This window comes from Lepisosteus oculatus, chromosome 4 (assembly GCF_040954835.1).
Source record: "Lepisosteus oculatus isolate fLepOcu1 chromosome 4, fLepOcu1.hap2, whole genome shotgun sequence".
NCBI lineage: Eukaryota > Metazoa > Chordata > Actinopteri > Semionotiformes > Lepisosteidae > Lepisosteus > Lepisosteus oculatus.
Window position 1 is genome coordinate 12,191,968 of NC_090699.1, and position 15,396 is coordinate 12,207,363.

Sequence of the window (15,396 nt, forward strand, 5' to 3'; positions counted from 1 at the left end):
CACCTTAGACTGGTTTTTATAAGACATCTGATCGGTGAACTCTAAAAAAATATTTTTTATTTTTTCTGATCTTGCGTGAACTGCAGATTGCTATAGAGGCACGGAACAGCTCTTAAAGGAAAACGGAGGAGTTGTTCACTCATCACAGAGCTCTTAAAACAAGACGCCACAGATGGGACTCGAACCCACAATCCCAGGCTTAGGAGGGCAGTGCCTTATCCATGAGCATGTGAAAAAGACAAAATCCTAATGCAAAAAATTGTATATGGCCAATAAAGAGGCATGTAAGTTTGAAATTCAGAGATACAACATCAAACTCAGTTACTAATATTCATAGACAGTTTGTATCTCTTATACTTTATTGAAAATATTTGGCTACACATAATAAAATATATTAACTACGTCACTACTATAAATGTCAGGCTAGGCTAGTAAACGACAACATTCATCAATAACGTGAGGTTGAGAGTATGATATAAAATACAGTTACGTAACACCATATGATTGAATAATAAAGACACTTTCACTCATAGGCAAAGCTTTCTCAGGCAGGAGCCAAGTCGATGGCAGCAGATTGATATGATTAAAGCTCATTACTAACAATACTTCCTGTTACATGATATTCATAGGGTTAAAGTACAAAAAGCACCATTGAGTTAATGCTGTCAATCTAACATTACAACCATACACAAATGACTGGCAGGGGGTTCAGATTACAAAAACCGAAGACTGAATATACAGAAGGCGAAGACAAGAAGTGGCAGACCTGCTCTTTCACACTGGGCAGCACCTGGAGCGAGTAAGAGCTGGTCCCTGTGTTTCAGGCTGCTGAAGGGGTCACCACTGCAGTTCACAGAAGGGACTCAGAATATCGGCATCGCTCTTCTCCAGGGTGAAGTAAGGAATCACAGGCAACCGCTTGTGTGTGTCTGATATCGTTAGCTCTGCGAGGATTTGAGGGCCGAACTTCCATCTCACAGTGTAGAAAGAAAGTCGGCCTGATTTCTGGTCCAGACGCACTTCTAAGACCTCCTCAGCTGGCCTGTAACTGACCTTCTTCAGGAGCTGAATCCCAGCTGGACTCACACATTTGTACTGTGAGTTTGAGTACCGCAGCCCGTATCCGTTTGTGATGTAGGCGCAGAACACCCCGACCGTCCAGTCACAGTCGTCATGGAGTTTCACCTGCCAGCACAGCATCCCACCGGACCCGGGAAAGAACTTCTCAGCCAGAACCGTGGGGCGGTTGACTGTCTGGGCCCGGTGGATCTTCACGTTAAGGGACGCACTTTTCAAATCGCATGAGATGGTAAATACTCCAGGGGGTATTGTCTGACGCAGGGTTAGCTCAGTAACAAGGTGCTGGGTTGCGGGGGGAGTGAGGGGTGTTGGGGGTGTTGGGGGCGCAGCTGCCACCACTGCCCTGCAGGTAGATTGGGGATCCACCAGAGAAATGAGGGAGCTCTGAAGCTGAGTCCACTGCTCCTGCATGCGGGCGCCCCTCCTGTCCAGCCGCTTCCGCAGACGAGCCCTGTCCATCTGGGGCGGCTGCTCTACAGCGGGACCGAGGTTCAGCCCCTCTGCCTCCTTCAGCGCACGTTCCACAGCGGAGAACCCCCAGGCGAAGAGGAAGGGGTCAGTCTGGGCCAGCGCCTGCTCGACCGAGTGCTGGGCTGTCTGGACCACTTCCTCCTGGTTCGCTAGCGTCTGCAGGTTCTCCTGGACATTATCCTCCATCCTCCGGTGCTCCTCCTCGATGGCGGCCAGCACTTCAACCTTGTACTGCCCCAGAGCTGTGATGGCTGCATCCAGCTGGGTGGTAGCGCTCTCTCTTAGCTGGCGGTTGGCAGCCCTCACGGCCTCCTTGCTCTCCCTCGCCCTCTCCGCCCGCGCCCTGCAGAGTCCTGCCCGGTGGTCAAGGTCAAGGTCACTCCGCCGTACCGAGAGCAGCAGCCCCAGGCGTGTCTGTGCTTCCTGGACGCTCACGACCTCATGGTGGCAGTGTAGGACGCCGGCAGCGCAAGTCTGGCAGACGCAGGCCCTGTCGGTGAGGCAGTAGCTCTGCAAGAGCTGGCCGTGCAGTGGGCACTGCTGGACCACCGGGTGGGCTGCTGTGGGCAGAGACCCATGCAGTTGCTTTAAGCTCAGGGTGCGAGTCTCCTGCGGCTCCCTGGACAGATCCATGTCATTCACTCCGCCTGGCTGCTGTCTTCCTCCTCTCTTCATGCTTCTGCTCTTTCTCCAGTGAAGTGAGGCTGTGTGACTCACGAGGGACTGCAGTCAATATGAACCCAGAGGTACTGCTGATGTCATCCTTAGGAAACCGAAACTTACTGCAAAATCTCAACACTTTCAGTTTCATTTCCTCAGGTGGTAATCACCCAGTGTACCAATAATTATTAATAATAATAGTAATAATAAAGTTTTTACCAAGCACGAGCAAGCTGTATATACTTTAGTAGTAAAGAAAAAGACACAAAGTACATGAAAAGGAAAAAGAACTGTGGCAAGAAGGCCAGTTAGTTTTACTTTACTAGGTGGCCTGTTACAGACTGTTCCCTCCCACAAGCTGTCAGATTACTGAACTTTACTCCTACCACTGGCTCACACTGATGTGTTTTTTTTCTCACAGTGCTTTTCTGTGAGTCTGACTTTTTTGAGTTGTATGTTATTTAACTTGTTGTTTGCTGTTGCTGTTCTGTTTGCGGTTTGGGGAATTCCTTTAATATCTTTGTATGGGAGCACATATGCAAATAAGCCTGTCCTTGCACTTGTGCATATGCACATAAACCGAACTGAACTGAACCAATCACGGACCTGCAGGGCGTGGCGACCCACTCCCCCTTGTGACCTCTTGGCCAATTATCAACCGTATTTTTGCCAGTGAAAGTGCTGCATGTCTCTTCTAACTCGCGTCTCTCCACTGAGCCAGGTTGGTTGACTGACAAACACACCTAATGTCTGCTACTTGGTGGCGTTGCTGAGCCCTGGCTGCCGTGGGCAGCAATGAGCGGAGTCCTCTGTATCTCTTCTAAGCTCAGGGCGCGAGTACTCTGGGACTGAGAGAAGCTCAGAGTCCGAATCCAAAGCACGTGTGGATGTACAGTTCCATGAAAAACTCCCCTTCAGAATTTCTGTTCTTCCCTATTTTTGTCATCGAATGTTGTCCGAGGTTCAACATTAAAATGAGGCTTTACTAAAGCATCCCTTTAGCCTCAGTGTAAGACATTCATCCCAGGTGAGTGAAGCACGTTCAGTGATTTTATTTGATTTATTAACCACATAGAGAATAGCCCCACAGACTGGTAGGTCAAATTCAGATGATGAGACACAACAACTTACTGCAGAATAGTAAGTTGAAATGTTTTTTATCCGTGTCCTGTGTCTGAGCCACTGGGTCAGAACCACCTAACAATGTCACGCTCTAGTCGAACTGGGCAGGCATGAGTTTTGGGGTGGGGCTACACCGTGATTCACATATGCCAGCACACACTGTCATGCACACTTACCTTCATATACTGCACAAACACTGCACAAACACTGCACACACTGGCACTCTCACACTCGTGCTAGTGTGTTCGTCCCGTGTTTGCATGGACTTCATGTGGGTCCCCCCAATTTCCCCCAGCCCAAAGACATACTGGAAGGTTCATTGGTTGCTGAAAAAATTGGCCCTGGTGTGTGTGTTTGTGTGTGTGGGCATGTGTGTGCATTCCAAGTGTGTGCCCTGTGATAGACCACCATCCTGCCCAGGGTGTACCCCACCTTGAGCCCATTGCTTACTGGGACTCAGACAGCAACCAGACAGAAAACGGATGGATGGAGTATTTAAAGAAATGAAGCTTAGTCCTTTTTTTTAATTGAAGAAAGACTTAAAACTATTCTAATGTAATAGCCTTGTTTATCTGTGAAAGACCAAAGAAAATGTCCTGCAAATCTGAGATTGAGCAGGGAAAACAAAAAATATATGAGACTCTGACAGAATCTCGAACACTTCTCTGCTTTCACTACTGCAATGCCAAGAGTGATTCTCATCATAAACTTTCTCCTTCGAATCATCTACCACATAATTACAGGTTATCAAACGTGATAACATTCTATCAAAAAGTCAAGTGTTTGTTGCACAGCGTAAAGTATTTTGATGCCCAGAGAGGTAAAAAATCAAATACAATAAATAATTGTGTAATAAACATTAAATATGACATAATCTTATACACAGATTTTGTATGAGTTTTTCCTAACAAAAACAGCTATTTTGGCACTGTTAATAACAATTCCTTGCATTTATATATATTTTAAAGTACTCTTAAGTGATATTATTAATTAATAGAGGCCACTACAATATTCGGAATGAGGCTTTCCTGGAGCATCCCTTCAGCCACAATGTAAGATGTTCATCCCAGGTGAGTGAAGTACAGATGCAGCCATTCAAAGTGCGCGGTACAGACACGTACTGGAGGTAATTGGCTACAGCCTTGCGCGCGAAATGCAAAATACCGCGGTACGTGATTGGTTGACCGACAGGGGCACTTGTTGGTCGGTCGTAGAAAGATTTAAATGTCTTTACTGTGTCCGTTTTAGTATTGAATATTTATATGGAATTTTACCACTGAAGGGAAATCTTAGTAGCTGAGCAGAAAAAGAATAGGAGCATACTGTAACGCATGTGAAGGCCATAAACGATATTAATTTTGGAACATAAACATACAGTATATGGCTGGTCTCGGTACTTTAAAGAAAAAATACACACCAGTATTCCATTTCTCCCTAAGCATTTTTAACATCGAAGTCTTTAACTAACGTGATACTGGAGTCAACAAGCATACTTTTAGAATTTGATTAAAAGGGAATATAATATGGAATCGTGTATCTAAAGAAATTAATAACGATATAATTATATTCATGTACCGCAACACATGAATATAATTATATCGTTATTAATTTCTTTAGATACGCGATTCCATATTATATTCCCTTTTAATCAAATTCTAAAAGTATGCTTGTTGACTCCGGTATCTCGTTAGTTAAAGACTTTGATGCTTAAAATGTTTAGGGAGAAATGGAATACTGGTGGCCTTCACACGCGTTACAGTATGCTCCTATTCTTTTTCTGCTCAGCAACTAAGATTTCCCTTCAGTGGTAAAATTCCATATAAATATTCAATACTAAAACGGGCACAGTAAAGACGTTTACTGTAAATCTTTCTATGACAGACCAATGGACCACGAGTGCCCCTGTCGGTCAACCAATCACGTACCGCGGTACCGCACGTCATCGTGCGTCACAATGCGCGACGCCGTAGCCAATTACCTCCGGTACGTGTCTGTACCGCGCATTTTGAATGGCTGCATCTGTAGGTTGTATACTTTTGTCCAACTGAGCAATCTTGCTTTCATAAAATATACCAACTTTTTAATGACTGATGATTAACATGCTGTAATACACAGTTTAAATTTAAAAGCTCAAATGCTGTACATGAGAGGTTAAGCTTTATTGCTCCTCCTGGCGGTTTTACAAGGTGATTCCGGATAAATGAAGCGATATACCGCGTGATACTGCGTTTTGATGCAACGCCCACCGGGGTCATTCAATTCATTTTGAATGGCTGGATCTGTACGTTTAGTGATTTTCTTGTTTATTCGATTTATTAACCACATCACACGGAGAGTACCCTCTCAGTCTGTAGGGTCAAGTTCAGATGGATGAGTCGCAGCTGCTGAAATAGTTTTTCTCCATGTCCTGAGTCTTAGCCACTGGGTCAGAACCAACTAGAAAGTGCTTGCTCTAGTCAAACTGGGCAGGCATGAGGTTTGAGGTGGGGCTACACCCTGGATGGATCCATGCACATACACATAAACAAGCACACTTATGCTCATACACAAGCTCACACACTGGTAGACTTATGCTCAAACACAAGCACAGACACCGGCACATTCATATTCAAACACAAGCATAAGCACTGGCATACTCATGTCCATACACATGCACACTGGCACACTTACACTCATACACAAGCACATGCACGCTTACATTTACATTTTTTTTCCTCAGTTAAAGAACAAGCTCAAGATTTGTAAGGCTCGGGGCCCAAACTTATAACAGAGCCCTGAGCAGAGACAGAGCAGCATTTAGTTATCCTGCACCACCTGATGTGGAAAGATGTCAGTTGTCTGCAGGTGATGTAGGTTTCCGGTTGGAACATGCATGTGTTAACGAGCACTGAGTGACAGATGTATGGAGGATGTGTGGCCAGCTACCACAGTAAATGCCAGTTCGCTCCACCACTTTCCAGCTGGGGCAAGCCTGACACTACAGCACACGAAAACCATTTTACACATTCATTTTAACTTGTGGGTGTGATATGCAAGGGGCTGATGGAAACTTGCAGGCACCGCTGACATCAGCCTCAGGAAATGCCCACTTACTGCAACACCTCTATGTTTCCTGTTTGTTTCTCTCAGAAGAAACAGGTTGCCATCTTTGGTTGCCATCTCCTTCTGGCAAGCAAAACTCCAGACAATATTTTAAAAGAGGCTTTACTGAAGCAATCCCTTTAGGCACAGTGTAAGACATTCATCCCAAATGAGTGAAGCTCATTCAGTGATTTTTTTGTTTATTCGATTTATTAAACACATCAGATGGAGAGTAGTCCCACAGGCAGGTGGGTCAAGTTCAGCTAGATGGGACAAAGCATCTGAAATATGAGCCACTGGGTCAGAACCAACCAGAAAGTGCTTGCTCTAGTCGAACTGGGCACTTGGATGGATCTATGCACATAAACAAGCACACTCACGCTCACAGACTGGCAAACTTATGCCAGGCACTTGTATTCGTACAAACACACTGGCACACTCACGCTCATACACAAGCACACACACTGCTGCAATCATGCTCATATACAAGCATATACAAACTCACAATCCCGAATGCCAATCCCCAGGCCACATCGCCTGTGGCCCAACTGTTCAAGTCTTCTGTAATCCACTGAGTGTGCTCACATGCACACACACACTGGCACGCTCACATGCACACCATGCACACACACACTGGCACGCTCACATGCACTCTCTTGCGCACACACACACGGGCACGCTCACATGCACACTCATGCACACACACACGGGCACGCTCACATGCACACTCATGCGCACACACACACTGGCACGCTCACATGCACACTCATGCGCACACACACACTGGCACGCTCACATGCACACTCATGCGCACACACACTGGCACGCTCACACACACACACACACACACACACTGGCATGCTCACATGCACACTCATGCACACACACACTGGCACGCTCACATGCACACTCATCCACACACACACACACACACACTGGCATGCTCACATGCACACTCATGCACACACACACTGACATGCTCACATGCACACTCATGCACACACACACTGACATGCTCACATGCACACTCATGCACACACACACTGGCATGCTCACATGCACACTCATGCACACACACACTAGCACACTCACATGCACACACGTACACAAGCACACACTGGCACACTCATGCCTTTCCTGCGGGGGCAAGGCGACAGTACAGTGCACAGAAATTATTTTACACATTCACTTTAACTCGTTTGTGTGACTCCGCCTCAAGAAACAACTTACTGCAAAACCTCCACAGGTTGACTAGTCTATTACTGTAGATATAGTTTCACTATAAATCACACAATCTTAATTTAGTCTAATCAACTGAAATTCAATTTAAATCACTTTAAGTTGACTAAAACTTTACTTATTTACACTCACATGCACATACATGTGCCCAGGCACAAAAGCACAGGTGCAAGTCTCACTTTCACCTGTTCATGCAGCTGGGTATTTTACGGGGACACTGGGTGAAGTCACTTGCTCAAGGGTGCAGACAGTAGTGTCTCGTCTGCAATTTGAACCCACAGCCTTTCCATTTCCATCGAGTTCTCGGTTAATCTCCACTGGGAGGGGGGGGGGGGGAGGAACAGCGCACACAGAGGAAGCAACATGCACACTCCACACAGACAGCACCCCAGGTCCAGGGCTGAACGCAGGGCCACAGTGCTGCAAGACAGCAATGCTGTCCACTGTATAACTCAAACGCCTCTAACGAAGACAAAAGAACCTAGGAAAGTTCTCTCTTATTTTAAATCCTGAAAGCAGACGCTGCCGGTTCACAGTGCGCAGCACGCTCCTGGCTCTTTAAGGCCACTTCTGCTTCACGGGGCTCTGGGACGGAAGGAGGAGCTCTGGGTGTGCTGCCAGGAAGTGCAGCAGTCCTCCTGCGCAGCTGAACGATTTACAGCCTCGGGCTGATAAGCTGTCTATGAAAGGCAAACAAGATCTGTCTGAAGTCTGAAGTGAAGCCTGATCGTTTCTTTGAAGGCAGATTTGCTGGGCGTCGGAAGAGCTGTTCCTGCTGCTGCTTGACGATCTGAACCTGCTTGTTGGTTCTCTGGCAGCAGATCCCGAGAAGAACGGGCTGGAGCCCGAAAGAGAGACGCAGCAAGGGACACAGAGGGAACTGGGAAAAGAGAGTCTGGAACGGAGTGTGATTAAAACTGCCGAGCGGATGGCTCTTTCCCAGCCAGAAGAGTTTTTCCAGGAGGAGCTGACCTGCCCGGTGTGTCTGCAGACCCTCGTTGACCCTGCCTCCCTGCCCTGCGGGCACAGCTTCTGCTTCACCTGTATCCAGGCGGTGGTGGAGAGCAAGAAGGTAGGGGGAGCGGGAGCAGCTGGGGAGGATGGGAAGGCGCACAGCTGCCCGGAGTGCCGGAGCAAGCACTCGGGTTTGGGAGCCCTACAGAGGAATGTCAAGCTGTGCAACATTGTCGACCGGTTCCGCGCCGCCGACCGCAGGCCGGGCTCCACGGCGGTGCTCTGCGACATGTGCCTGGACGGCCCCACCTCGGCCCTGAAGACTTGCCTGAAGTGTGAGATTTCCATGTGCGCCGCCCATCTGCAGCCACACCTGAGCACGCCAGCCCTCATCCGGACCCACCCCCTGGCGGAGCCCACTGCGGCCCGGGACCTGGCCAGTCGCAAGTGTCCTGAGCACGGCAAACTCCTAGAGTACTACTGCTACGCGGACCGGGCCTGCGCCTGCGTCTCCTGCGCCATCGAGGGCCCGCACCGCCAGCACAACATGAGGAGCTTCCCCACGGCGCGCAAGGAGCTGGTCAAGGGCCTAGAAGGGGACCTGCAGGAGGTCGGCGCCAAACTGCAGCGAAGCAAGGAGCTGCTGGCCGCCGAGACCACGAGGCAGGAGGCGGCGAGGGCCGCCGGCGCCGAACTGCAGCAGAAGGCCGAGGCCCAGCTGGAAGAGGCCATGCAGGCGGCGGCGCGCTACAAAGCCCAGGTGCTGGGCATCCTTGTGGGGGAGCAGCAGCGCCAAGACGCGGCGTTCCAGGACGAGCTACGAGCGCTGACGGCGCGGGCCGAGGAGCTCAGGGGGGCCCAGAGCGCGGGGCAGGAGGCCCTGGCCGAGGAGGAGCCCTTCCTCTTCATCCAGAAGTTCCTGGCTGCGGAGCGAGCAGTGGCGGCGGCGAAAGTGATGCGCCTGTGCCAACCAGCGGCACACAGGCTTGACACAGCGAAGCTGGTGAAAGAGCTGGAGGGCGGCTGCACCCAGGCGCAGGGGGAGCTGACGCGGGGGCTGAGGGCCTTGCTAACGCTGGTGAACCCCGCGTCTCCGGGTGGCGGCGTGCCGGCCCAGCTCACCTTCGACAAGCAAACGCTGGGTCCTGACATGAGACTTTCACCCAACCTGAAAACTCTGTACCACACTTCTCTGAACCGAAAGAAGGCACTCAAGATCCGACGCCACCCTGTCCTGTGCACCCAGAGTTTTTCCACCGGCATGCACCACTGGCAGGTGGAGGTTCCCACTGCATGTGGCTGGACCGTTGGGGTGACCTCCAAGCAGCAAACAGACTTTACAACAAACAGCAGGATGGAACTGGGGCTGCAGTGTATTGGCAGTCAGCTGTATTCTGTCCGCCCAGAGTGCATGACCCCAATACTGGGAAGAGCTTCCCCATCGAAACTGGGGGTGTGCCTGGACACCAGCAGGGCGGCACTCTCCTTCTACGATGAAACCAACAGCCAGAGCAAGAGGGAGCTGTGCACACTGCAGGTGGGCCTGTCTGGTCCCCTGTTTCCCTTCGTCACCCCGCAGCCTGATTCACAGAATTGCTATGATTCGGGAAATCCGTATTGTGCGTCAACAGTTGAAACTGTATTGTTTACGTTAACATCATAGCTGAGGCGGCACCTCCCATAGTGCACCGCTCGTACCTGCGACCCGAGGGCATGGCTCACACTCACATGAGTGAATACCATAACGTGCGAAATGAATAGCCGGGCTGCTTGTTCCAGGCTTTTACAACACTTTGTGTAAAGTAGTGCTTCCTGTCCTGATGGGTTATCAGCTCCAACAACACAGCAGGGAAGCTTGTTCCACACCCCCACCACCCTCTGTGTAAAGTTGGTCAGGCTGTGGTCCAGTTTATTACACACTGCTTTTCCTGCCTTTAGCTACTTACCTGGGTTTTCTACTCTGAACTGGAAGTCTCTTCCATCTCAGACTCCCATCGTTTTTCTGGCTTATTGATTCTTGCTGAAGTGCATCATCAGATAAAAAGTGCTATTGTGATCGATTGATCAGAAAATGATTTTATGAAGCTCCAGTTGTCTATTTTCGATTAAAAAAAAAAGTTTTTTTGGAAAGGTTTCTTGGTTTTGTTGGTGAAACCCAATGAAATGAGACGTGTGTCTTAAGCAAATATTGACTTAGACCCATCTGTTGCGCACTACAGGTACTTGCAGTCTTAGATTCTTAATGCGGAAAAGACAGGTTGATGAGCAATACATTATCAGTCTCTGATGACATGCCAAGTTTTTCTGCAATGTTTATTCTATCCATTATCAATGACATTATCTGATGACTGATCAATTATCCAAACTGACTATGCAAACTAGCTCTGGTCACAATGAGTTTAGATAATCGAACATCTACCGTCTTGAAAAAAAATAGAAGTCTGCCTCTATATCAGATGTCTATAAAGTCACGTGTTCAGTACAAGAACTTGTTACATTTTTTCAACGCTGTCAGTAATCTGGCTCCGTCATACCTCTCTGTACTCCTCCATGTTAGCACTCCCTCCCCTACACTCCATTCAGCTGAGGCTGCTCCTCCGCTTGCTGTACCCAGGACTAACTCTCAGGTTTCTGAGAGACGTATTCTCTGATTCATCTTCAAATCCAAAATCGAAACTCACCTTTTCACTCGGTGGGATTGCTCTACACGCTATCGTTTATGTTCCTGTTTTTTTTTTACTTTTAATTGTACTTTTTTTTGTCTTTTTCTTTATCATCCTTGGGATTGGAAAGGTGCCTTATAAATCAGTTACATCGTTATGACACAATGATCATTTAAGTACGTGAACAATCTGTTGTATCGTGCAGGGAAGCACCTGGAAGGTGCAGAGAGCTCAGCTGGAGCTGTGGGTGTAGTGTCGGGGACAGTGTCCAGTACCCAGCAGGATGTGTCCGGACTGACTTTCCCCTGGGGTTCATTCAGAATGAAATGTTATAACACAATTATAACCAGGGGGACGCTCACAGGTGTCCTTAAAACAGACCGGGCTGTACTGCTTCAAAATGAAAGTCAGCTAATGATGATGGACGTGCTGTATGACAGCTGGGCTATCGCCTCATGATCGCATGAAGTACGCGACAATGTACTATCTCATAATAACGACGTCAGTTTCCTCATAATTACAAAATAACTCAGGACTTTTCCCATAATGGCGGCAATGATTCCTACTAAATAATTTATCATTTGGAACTGATTTCAGGTGTGTTAAGAAAGCTCAAGAGCCTAAACCTGGTGCATTTTTTTTTCTCTCCGCTTGACAAGGCGGAAGAAAACTCTGCTTACCGGTATCGAAATGGCTCACAGAGATTAAACCGTTACAGAGCACCAAGCAGACCAGAGGCTGGAGAGACCCGTGGACAGCAACTTCCGACATTAACTTGGAAGCGCCGTAAATGTAAACTCTCCATGAAAGGAGATATTTTAGTCAAAACGGCCTGTGCGACGTAGAAATCGCACTTCTCTTGACAGTTTTAAGAAATAAAGGCATTTATACGCCACTGGAAGTCTGTGCTTATCGCTATCCGTAATACGGTTTCTAATATTAACTCCACACATTCTGTACACGAGCTGCTCAAGTTCAACGAAGTCCAAAGAAACACGTATTGTATTTGCGGGGTTTTTTTTTCCCACTCAGAAGAGTGCAGTGCACAGGCCCGCCGGACAAACCCGCTCTTACCTCACCCGCCCGTGATTTCGGCGAGTTTCTGCGGTATGTAGACGGGCAGCCCCGGCCCTGTCACACAGACACAGCCCGGGGGAGAGTCCCAGGAACCAGACGGGCCCACCGGCTTTCCTCTTGTTTGAGTCGTCAGTGGGTTTTTCTTTTAAATTGTCTGTCGGGAGACGGCGCGACCCTCCTCCAGTCTGACGGCGCTTTACCTGGCGCGAGCTCGGGGGAAGAGGCTCCAGGTACGCGCGCGCGCACGGCTGCCGTGACAGTTTCCCGCCGAAACCTTACAGCTTTTATTTCGGTTATGTCCTGTTGTAAAAACATTTTGGACTGATTTGCAAAGTCATATGAAGAAAGAGGCCAACTCGGGCTAGATTACTTTGAAAGAAATGGACGTTGTGTTATTTTTTAATCCCATTGAAAATAATATGTACATTTATTTTGTAATTGACTTATTCTTGCGCCTTATTATACACATAAAGTGAAACGGTCTGGAAAGAGCTGGGACTGATCTGTATTTACCTTGTTTAACCCCTGATGGTGTTAATGATATGGTATGTGTACTGTCGTTTGTATCGCATTCGTTTTTGTTATTAAAATAAAAAAAGTTTTAAAAAGTTTCAGTTTCCTGCCGAAACTCTGAAACTCTTCCGTTTCAGCGGAGTGACGTCAGCAGCGCCTGGGGGTTTCTGTCGGCCGTGGTCCAGAGCGAGTCACGCAACGGCGCTGCCCGCAGAAAGAGCAGAAGCAGGAAGAGACGAGCGAACAGGCACCTCATCCAGGGATGAGAGCAGCCAGGCGGAGTCAAGGGCATGGATCTGTCCAGGGAGTTGCTGCAGACTCCCGCCCTGACCTCAGGGGAGCAGCAGAGGACTCTGCCCCCTGTTGGCAGGGACCAGCAGCGCCACCTGGTGGCTGCCAGCAGAGTGCCCACTGCAGAACCAGAGCTACTGCCTCACCAACAGGGTGTGTGTCTGTCAGACCTGCAACGCTAGTGGCAGTCCTTGGTGTCATCGCCAGCCAGTCAGGTTGGCTCAGTGAAGAGAAGAGAGTAGGAAGAGATGTGCATCACTTTAACGCATCCATGATGGAGAGCACCGTCCTAAGAGATGCTCCTCATCAAAAAACCTAATTTTCGCAGCCTTCCAGCTTGCAAGTACCAACGAGCATTGTTGGGGGTTAGACCACAGAGAGTGGCCTCTGTGAAAATCCACAGCAACAGTTATTTCTATGGTTTATTTATAAGCATTGCTGCTATACGTTGCTTACTCTTTGCCTTAGGATGATAACTAAGCAGTAATTTATCACAGTTCCAAAGGTTTATCTCTGTAATCACCGAAATTCAGTGTGCAAAGTTTGTGATGGTTCATGCCCTGGTCTCTCTGCAAATATTGTGTTCTCTTGGTGATTGTTTGTGACACAGGCCACACTGTGTCGTTTCCACCAGAGGAAACGAAACAGAAGACGTTGAGGTTGTGCAGTAAGTTGCCGTTTCCTGAGGCTGACGTCAGCAGTCTATATATAAGCAGTTTATATATCGTCTGCGCCCCATTGCGAATCACACAGTCTCTCTTCTTTGGCAAAAAACAGAAGCAGGACGAGAAGAGCAAACAGGCACCTAATCCAGGAAGAGAGGAGCAAACCTGATTAAGACAGCAGCCAGGCGGAGTGAATGACATGGATCTGTCCAGGGAGCCGCAGGAGACTCGCGCCCTGAGCTTAATGCAACTTTACAGGTCTCTGCCCACAGCAGCCCACATCAGCCAGCGCTCAGCAGCGCCACCCGGTGGAGTCCAGCTGTGCCCACTGCACGGCCAGCTCCTGCAGAGCTACTGCCTTACCGACAGGGCCTGCGTCTGCCAGACCTCGGTCTCGCTGTAGAGCAGCCGCCCCAGATGGACAGGGCTCGTCTGCGGAAGGTGCTGGACAGGAGGGGCGCCCACATGCAGGAGCAGTGGACTCAGCTTCAGAGCTCCCTCATTTCTCTGGTGGATCCCCAATCTACCTGCAGGGTAGTGGTGGCCATCACTCCGCCAACACCCCCAACTACCCCCGCGCCCCAGAACCTCCTTACTGAGTTAACCCTTAAAATTCAGACATTGCCCCCTGGTTCATTAATCATCTCCAGTGACCTCAAAAGAGCGTCCTACCAGGCCCGGACCAACCTGTCCCAGACAGTCTACCGCCCCATGGTCCTGGCCCGTCAGAGCTTCATCATCGGGTCCGGTGGCATACAATGCTGGCAGGTGAAACTCCACAAACAAAGGTTTTTCACAAGGGAGGCTCCTAGCTAGAGCAGCTCTTCTCAGTGTAGTCTTTTTGTTTAAAAATACAGGAAATGTCAGCGAAGACATCTGCAGTTCTTCACCATGTGCACTTAAGGTCTCCTACTTATTCTGCAGCCCAGTGCTAGCTCAGTCAGTCCTACAGTTTAACACCAGGGAGGAGGGTGGGATAAACCAGGTTCCGCCGGGCTCATCTGGACTGCTGGAGGAGGAGTGATGTTACGAGATGCAGGCCATTCCGCTTCCTTTTACCCATCAGCACTTGCGTGCGTGGTGTGCTAGTCGTACACAGTAAGGTCTGGAATTAACCGTGTCACCTCTTCATGATATGGCAGCGATTCGACTGGATCTGGATCTTAATTAGAAGCTTAAGCACACATGCACGTCACACATGTCTTAGCTGCATTGCACTGTCTGCCCGTGGATCTTGGAATAAGATTCAAAACACTGCAGATCACCTTGATGGACTCTGATGGGCTGGCTGCTGACTTCATCAGGAAACTGTTAACCTCGTACATCCACACTCCCTTTGGGCTCAGTGACCTTCTCTCAGTTCCCCATCAGGAGGTGCTGGTGACTGGGAGACCCTGGGAGTGCATGCTTTCCATTCTCTTTGTCCAAGACTGTGAAATGATCTCCCAGCATGCAGCAGAACTAGTCAGGCATTACTTACAAACCCTCTCTTAAAACTCCTTTAATACTCTTAAACTTAGAGTTCTGTCTGATTTAGTATTTTTGCTGTGTGCTCACCTGTCTCTTTGGTTTGCGTCAGT

The 15,396-nt window shown here is 48.8% G+C and overlaps 2 protein-coding genes across 2 annotated transcripts; one reads left to right on the plus strand and one right to left on the minus strand.

The window, feature by feature from the left end:
- Positions 1-341: 341 nt before the first annotated feature.
- On the minus strand, positions 342-12,546 carry LOC107076153 (uncharacterized). Its single transcript, XM_015339621.2, has 2 exons — positions 12,345-12,546; positions 342-2,274 (listed from the first exon to the last, which is right to left on the minus strand). The coding sequence occupies exon 2, from the start codon at positions 2,224-2,226 to the stop codon at positions 838-840; it is 1,389 nt and encodes a 462-aa protein (XP_015195107.2). The 5' UTR covers positions 2,227-2,274; positions 12,345-12,546; the 3' UTR covers positions 342-837.
- Positions 8,151-12,958, plus strand: LOC102694718 (E3 ubiquitin/ISG15 ligase TRIM25-like). The gene has a single exon (XM_015339619.2). The coding sequence runs from the start codon at positions 8,582-8,584 to the stop codon at positions 10,268-10,270; it is 1,689 nt and encodes a 562-aa protein (XP_015195105.2). The 5' UTR covers positions 8,151-8,581; the 3' UTR covers positions 10,271-12,958.
- The last annotated feature ends 2,438 nt before the right edge of the window (positions 12,959-15,396 follow it).

Coding starts and splice junctions, on each gene's coding strand:
- LOC107076153 (XM_015339621.2), bottom strand. CDS start 2,226: ATGAAGAGAGGAGGAAGACAGCAGCCAGGCGGAGTGAATGACATGGAT.
- LOC102694718 (XM_015339619.2), top strand. CDS start 8,582: ATGGCTCTTTCCCAGCCAGAAGAGTTTTTCCAGGAGGAGCTGACCTGC.